This window comes from Propithecus coquereli, unplaced genomic scaffold (assembly GCF_000956105.1).
Source record: "Propithecus coquereli isolate 6110/MARCELLA unplaced genomic scaffold, Pcoq_1.0 Scaffold99, whole genome shotgun sequence".
Classification (NCBI taxonomy): Eukaryota; Metazoa; Chordata; class Mammalia; order Primates; family Indriidae; genus Propithecus; species Propithecus coquereli.
Window position 1 is genome coordinate 8,918,811 of NW_012156284.1, and position 8,394 is coordinate 8,927,204.

At 34.5% G+C, this 8,394-nt stretch overlaps 1 protein-coding gene across 1 annotated transcript in view; it reads left to right on the forward strand.

Annotated features, from left to right (window-relative positions):
* Positions 1-7,147, forward strand: part of ATP11C (ATPase, class VI, type 11C) — a 180,390-nt gene extending 173,243 nt beyond the window's left edge. The window contains exons 30-31 of the mRNA XM_012665306.1: positions 3,152-3,256; positions 5,899-7,147. Of these exons, the coding sequence (XP_012520760.1) occupies positions 3,152-3,253 (102 nt within the window). The 3' untranslated portion in view covers positions 3,254-3,256; positions 5,899-7,147. The remainder of the gene's footprint in view (positions 1-3,151; positions 3,257-5,898) is intronic.
* Positions 7,148-8,394: the final 1,247 nt, after the last annotated feature.

Below are 8,394 nucleotides of genomic sequence, written 5' to 3' on the forward strand. Positions count from 1 at the left end.
GCTTAGTTCTGTCATGATGCTAGCATTGTAAAGAATTCTGCTATCTTCAGAAATAGGTTCTCTCAGTTGTTTAACTCAAGGATTACAATTAAGCCATGTATCCCTAAGCTATATTTTCAGCAGTCAGGTTAATTGGTGTGCTAAAGTCCCATTATTAAGGATCATAGGGCTTTTCTTTAGCTTCTAAAGTGACAAAGCTGCGTAGCCATGCTACTGACAGTGTAATGATGCAACTACCATTGAGCACTGATAGGTGAAACAGCAGGATAACACTTCATAGGAAATTCAAAGTTTAGGACTTTTGGTATTTGAAAAAGCTGTCCCCTCTAAGCACAGTCATTAGCCATCTGTATATCAATGAAATACACCTGGACTTTCTGGCAAAGTTGTAAATACCACTTCACATTCCTAACAGAGGAATTTTTCACATGTCCTTATGTAAAGTTTTCTCACATAAACCACCGCTATCAAAAGGGAGGCTTGACTTACTTGCCAGACATGGGACGACTGTGATCCAACGGGAATGGACCCAACAACATGGCAATGCCTAGCATGGGATGTCAGCACAGACAGAAAGAAATACTCCATTATGTAGATAAGGAGCTCTTTAAGAGTGGTGAACAGGGAAGGGAAGAATATCAGTTGTTTGAGCCAAATTCTCAGAGAAAGCACTTTGGAATTTTGGAGAATAAAATTTATTGTTATAATAATAATAATGATTATTGTGATTCTTATGGTGTCATATATAACTGGGTTCAGAGGGCAATAGTGCCTGTGAATTGGATTAGACAAAAATAAAGTTGAATTCTAATGTTGTGGCTGTTTAGATGGGCCTTTATCCATTGGCCTCTTTGACATACTGCTAATTGAGCTAGTGTCAATGCTCTAGATGACTGCAAAGGAATGTAGAAATTTCATTGTTTTAGCTCATTATTTCCTGTCCTCTTCATCTCCCCTCCCCACTGCCAATTGCTAGCTACATCAGTTTTTTATTGCTTTAGATACTCTTTCCATGCTTTCTACTGCTTTCTTTACTTTCATATTTCCTCTTATTTCCTTTATAAAGTAATTTTACCCCCTAATCTGCTAACCCCTAAAATTTGTGCTTCATAGAAATACTTTGATGACAGCGTGCAAGTTTTTGAGCACACCAAAATGTTCTTATCATGGTTGTAGTCTTCAATAGTTAGGCTTGTATGTTAAACATGGGGATGGGGGACTTGGTATCATCTTAATCTTTTTGCAAGGTTTTTGCCCACAACATTGAAGATAAAAGCAATTAAAATTTTTTTCTCAGAAACTCAATCTTTATTTTTTTTAGCTTTATCAATTGGTAATTTGCATATTATCAAGAACTTTCATTTAAGGTAAAATATTAATAGGAAAAATGTAGTTATGTCAAGATATGTGAATAAATTGAAGTATTTGCCCTTTAAAAATTCGATTGTTTATTAGACTCTGCTGGATATATTTGTTACTTTAGCTGGTTTTATTTTCTAAGCCTATTTTTATTAGCCACTAAGTAAATAATGTGGGTAATCTTGATTAGCAGAGTTGTTCAACTCATCCACATAGTTGACCACTCATCGTCCTCTGTTTTGCTTGGGCAATGCTAAAACCAAGTCTTTAAATTACCTTATAATTTCAAGTACAGAATAAGAAGGAAAAGTAACCCCTTAGGTTTTTTAGTTAAACTTTATCAATTTTTACATCTTATAAGTATTTTAAAAGGAAAAATCATACTTAACCTAGGAAAAATTCAGCCTACCTTACTAAAGAGGTCTCTGTAGGAAAAACAGGGAAACCAATCAAATTATTTTGGAAGAAAGGAAGTTGAGCATTGGTCCAGAAGTAAATGGGACTGAAGTATGATATCACCAGATGTTTTCCCATTACTTTAGTTTTGATTAAGTTTTTAACCTGCAGCTGCCCAAGGGCAGTCAGTCCCTTCATAATGTACCTGTGGATTCGCAAAAGGGAGATAGTTAAATTAACATTGATTGGTGATGGCCCTGGACGTAGCTCTCTGACCAACGGATTTTGAACAAATATAGATTAGTGAATTAATGATTAGAGATAAGTCTTATTTTAATGAGAAGCATATTTTAAAACTATTCAAAATAGGCAATTTTCCCATTAACAAAATCATTTTCAGTCGATATGTGGAAAAATAATAGTGGGCACATAATCATAGACTATTCCTAACTCTAACTCTACTTTTACTTTAAGAAGTAATGTCTTCAAAACTAGCATGTCGACTTCGAATTCTCAAAGTTTCTTTTTAAATGTCTTACATTTCAGAGAATATTTACTTTTTTTTTTGGTTTCTGCATTTCTCTTTTCTACTGCAATTTTCCACCTTTTGTGCAATTGTGAACAAGGTAACGAAACGCCTCCCTTCCTCAGGAACATCTACTATCTTCATGCTTTCTCAAACTTCCAGCAATCACAGTTTCTCTTGGAGTGAATAAGGTGATTTCCTTTCTTAATGTACCAACTTGCTTGCATTCTTATTTGCCTGACACCATTTTCTGATTCTTTGTGAAAAATTACTTCTCATGATTCATTTTTATATCTTCTATTGATAGACAGTTTTGTCATTTTCTTTTAATCATTTGTTCACCTTCCAAACTGTCACACTGGAGAGGAAGTCATTTTCAAAAGCTTGAACTATAGGTCTGTAGTCTCATTGATCCACAGTATGCAGTAGTAGCCATGGCGTGTGAGAGCCAGTCTGTTCACCAGGAAAGGAGTGTTTTGCACAAGTTTCTCTTTGATTGATACACTCACAGCACCGGCACAACTCTCAGAGGTGTTCACCAAAAGGATGGTAAGGTTTACTAATCAAACCATATTGACTCATCTTACCATATAACCTACCAGTGCCATTTCAAATACCCAAGTTTGCTACTTTACTACTATTGTCTCTTTACTTTTACCACAAAAACAATTCAATTCGAGTTGGAGACTTTCTTAGGCCTTTACTTGTATTCATTTGAATGTTACGTGTTTGCTATATAGTGTAATCATTTGCACTTTTGGCCAAAAGGGCAGTCTATGGGAAATGATTTTTTTCTTCTACGTATTTTTATCACCAGGTAGGTTAACCAATTATCTAAATGCTTTAAGTATCTTTGCCTCACTATTACAGAGGAATCTGAGCTGTAGAATGGCATCTGACTCATTATCCGCCAGACCTTCAGTCAGACCTCTTCTTTTACGAACATTCTCAGACGAATCTAATATATTGTAACAGGTACCTAGTGTTAAACAAGTGGGCTGGCTTTAAAGAAACAGATTAACAGCATTATAAAGAAAAAATGAAAATATCACTCTCTAAATTTTCTCTGCTGTTGGTGTGGTGAACTTTATACTATTCTTTGCAAAAATATAAAGATGCATTACTTGGAATATGAGAAAATATACATTTCAAATTTTCTAAGGCCCCCAAATTCAGAGCTGAATCATAATACAGTATATTTAATTTGTAAGGGGCAAGCTGTCATGGCAGTACCATCATGTGAAAATGCTCATTAATACTAATCATGAAATGTAATTTTGATTTATAAAGATAATTTGGGAAATTGAAAATAAATATTCCAAGATTGCATTTGTATAATATCAAGTCAGTTTAGCATTGCATGTGAAAATTATGTGAAAATAATTAAATGTGTTTGTACCTTCATGTGCTGTGTCTGTGTGTTTGCAGGTACTGTATACACTTAATGTCCTTGTAAATGTCTGATCTCCAAATATATATTAATGAACCAGTCTACTCTAATCATAACTCTTTTTAATGCAAACTTTTAGTCAAACTAAATGTTTCAACTTTCAGAGGTAAAATCTTTCCTGGCTATTCAGGGGGATGCTTGCCTAATGATATAAAATGTTTCATAATTAATATTTCCCAAAATGAGTAAGTTCATTTTATAACATATTATTTCATTTACCCCCAAAAAATATTTGAAAGGAATTGATATGCCGTGGGATGAACCCTTCAACTCAGAATGACTCCTTTATGTGCATTCTGTATTTCCCTTGGCAGGGGGTCTCTGGCACCCAGACCTCTGGAGGTCTTTTATCCATCCATGAGAATTTAGAGTAATTCACGAACAAGGCTTACAAGCTTGTCAGCTTGGAAACAACTCTATACAGCTTATGGCAGGGTCGTCTTTCATGCACACATAAAAATTAATGATCATCATGAATAAAATTGTGCGTCAGTTCACTTTGAAGCTAACAATTGTGAGTCTACCTTATAGGCCCACTTTTTCATCAACTGTCAACTCCCCCACCCTCTGGCAAAGAATAAAAATTAAACTAATGAATCTGTTGATTCTTCTGTCTCCTGCAGTTCATCACAGTCTACATCTGCACTCTTATTTCAGAAGCAGACTCATTTTGCCACAGTCAGCATCTTTTTATTTGTTTTTGAACAACTCACCTGTATACGTTTCCCTCGGTAATGAATCTGCTTCACAGTAGCCTTCAAAGTCTTTGACCCTTTTGTCCGAGATTACCTTGTTCTAAGCTGTGTGATTTTAGCTGTACATTTCAGCTGTACTGTTTCCATTAATTTTGTATCCCTCTGGATTGCTTGCTTTAGCTTGGTCTGTGGTGTGGGGAACTGGGTTGGGTAGCAGACTCTGCTACGGCTTTTGGCCTCTCCAGGGCCTTATCTCCTACAATGTCTAACACAGAACTGAGGAAGTATTTTTTTAAATTGTTTTATTTTTAATTAGTTATTTTTTCCAGGAATAGTTTTTCATGTAGTGTTATCTCTCCTCCAAGGAAAATATTTGGCAGTTAGTTTAGCCACCTAATTTGTTCCTTGGTTGGTAGAGGAGCTACCTGACTCCATTCATATGTTCTCAGTGTAAATGGCAACCTTATTTTGGTTAGAGTCACCATGACCCTGCAAAGCTCTGAAGACCTAAGTGATTCTGGAGAATGTGAAACAAATAAAAGTGGAAAGTATTCTAACAGACTTGTAGTCCAGCTATGGCAAGGAAAGTGTCTCAGAATGGGAAGAAAATAGCACACTATTTAAGTCCTTCCACTACTGAGATTCAAAAAGGTTGAGTTTTAGAGTGGAGAATCAAAATTAGGCTCCCTCCCTTGACATATGACTTCCACCTCTCAACATACCTGAATTATACTTGGTGATCAGTTTTTCTTGCCCCATCCTCATCACAGCATTTGATGATGTTTAAGAGGACAGAGAATATACAGATTTGTTAGGGAAATTGTCATGGTTTCTCTTCTAAAAAGACAATGCGTAAGAAAAACAGCAGAGTCAATTGACTTCATAGATACATGATCTACCAAAAAGAAAATTAACTTCAATGTTATGGGAAGGGGCATGCTTCTTTCAGTAAGGGAAGAATATTTTCAGAATAACCTTCCAAAACTGAATATATCTTCAAACTTCTGTCAAAACTAACACAACCAAAAAAAAAGTAACCCATTCATTCATTCAACATTTCCTGAGCATCTGCTATGTGCTAGACACTGTACTAGGTGCTGGAGATAGATAAATATAATGTCCCTGTTTTCAAGGAGCTCCCAGCCTAGAGGAAAAGATCATAGCAAGCTAAACCTCTGTTATGGTAGATAATCCCAGTGGTAAAAAGTATTAGGAGAGCCCTGGAGCAATCCAAAAGCAAAAAGCAAGCCTGGATCTATTCAGCTGATAGATGAATAAAGGATTAAAATCTGGTTATAGTATCGCTGTTTTTCTCCCCCTGCATGTGAATAAAACTTGGCACTTTGTTAAGACAGTTCCTTTGCTTTCATAACAAAATTTACTACTTGATTTATTTTTGAAAATGCTAAACAGATGGTTTCACATTATTATTAAAATAAACCCTTTAACTCTGTATATTTTAAATTTTTCAGAATCCGAATCTTGAACTGCCTATGTTATTGTTCTACAAGCATGTTGACAGTGGTTACCGCTAAAAAGGAAAGCATGAAGAAAACTACAAAATGTTATCTCAGGATACTCGAATATGCAACAAACTAAACCACTCTCATGTCTAGGTTTCAGAATAAATGTTCATTAAAATACCAAGTGATTCCCATAAATATTTACAATTATTGTAAGTAGCCTTTATGTCCAAAGCTATAAGTTAAGAATTATATGAAAGTTAAAAGCAAGACTACTTATAATTCTGGCTTTAGACAGGATAATACAACTACCAAATGGGTGCTCTTTTAACCCATGAACTTTGTGAATGGATTTAAGGACAGTAGTATAAAGTAGAAGTTTTGCAATGAGAATGAACAGATTTTGCTAATATTACTTTTTTTGCCTGGCAGAAGAAATAAGCTGTTTGGATCACATTTCTCATTTCTGCTAAACGATCATCTTAAATTATTTTTTTCAAACGTGTAAGGAATACTTGAAAATACAGAAGGACTAAATGTTATCAGTAAGTCGGACAGAATAGTTAATCCTTTCTGTTCACCCACACACAAAGTGTGTCTCGGTAGAATATCCTTGCCAAAAAATACCTTGAACACTTACGTAGAAAGTATTAACTCCTGGTAATTTTGTGGGAATGGAAAATATTTATTTATTTTTATTCTTCTGAATTAATCCCCACATATGGGTGTAAGGCTACTAGACTTGAAAATAAAGTATCAAACATTTCCAATCACAAGGTAGCCCCTCAAAATAGTTAGGAAACAAACCAATTTTTCCAAAGTCAGTTTTACTGAATATAGGTAAGGTAGGTCAAACCATAGTTACACAAAAAAATAAAGGCCAATCTGAACATCAACCTTTTATAACTTTATGTGGAAAGGAAGGAAGAATAGCTTATTTTAAACTGTTAACGGTTTTTATTTGAAAGCGGTTGCATTTATGCATATATGCAGCACTTTTTTTTTTTTTTAACTTGCCAATTTGGGAAGAGGAGGGATCCATCCCAAAATGGTGGTTTAGCCTGTAGAACCATGACTCTATGAACGTGAATGTTGTTGTCTCTTGTAGCTAAGTTGGGTCAGGGCAATGGTCTAACTCTAAACCATGAGATTGACCTTGGTAAAGTCCTTGGTTTACTGGACTAAAAGGAGGTTTTAGCCTCCTAATCAGTTCACTTAAAACATAAAATAAATGTGAAATGTATTTATTCAATGTTAAAATTATACACTTTTTTGGATATATAAATGACCATATTTGCTAGATTGAAATGGCCTTTAAAAATATTTTCATATCAGTTTTCATTTGTGTTTGTCTTTCTGGCATGCCTGTACTATTATTAATGTTTATATTGTACCTTGATTTGGAAAAGTATTGGAGTCAATCTGTATCAATATGTTTATATAGTCCATATGGCACATTTGATTCTTCCACATATATTTTGTGTTAATGTTTAGGTGTAATTTTTCTTAAATTCTAGAAAAGACATTATTTCAGTTATCAAAAACTATTCTATCATTACTGACCCCTTTTCATTATTTCATTTATTCTCATCTGTCAGTATTATTTTTGAGTATTTTGTTAAATGTCATTCACAGCTTATGTAAGTGTGTTCTGTTCTGGTAGCCTGTATTTGAGATAAGCTGCTGAAAACAAAGTCTTTATATTCTTTGCCTATTCCAAAGAGCTAAAATGTCTAACCCAGGAAAGCTTTTGATATTTTGTTGTTGTTGTTCTTATTTTCTTACAGTTATTATATCTGTATTGTTGTTTTACATAAGAACTATAGGGACTGTGAATACAAACAAGAGAGCCACAATAGAGAGGCTTATTTAATGCAGAACCATTGGAAAGTTGACATAATCAGAATATCCAGGGTAGTAGAAATATAACTGGTTGCATGTAAAATTTCCTACAGCCAGAAAGAGAGTGAGATGAGGAGTAAGGGGAATTTAGAATCACCCCTCAGCTACACATTACACTGTATACTGCAGCTCAAATTCAGAATGGCAATGTCATAGCAGGGTCTAGATCCTTGAGAGGGACCTGGCTTTCCTTTTTGAAAAATATTTTATTAAAAAGCTAAAAAATGGCTATTGTGGGTTAGCAAATGGAATAACTTGAAATAAGCCATCCAGTATTCCTAAGCACCACAATCTGACCATTCTACTTATGACAGAGAAAAGAGGAAAATGTAATAATAGGATCATATACCCATAATTGGAATAATTTTGAGCTATCAAAATGTCCTTGTAATTTTCACAACTGTTGTCCATTGTTTGAGGATGTTACCTACTAAACTGAAAATGTTCATTCCATACCTACCACATATACACCAGCAACGGTATAAATGTAAGCCTAAATTTGCAAAATTCATATAATTTAGTGATGGAATTTTTTAATAACGTGCAGTATATAAATGCAGATTTTGTGCAAATGTTGACAAAGTCATTTTTCAGCTTGCAAAA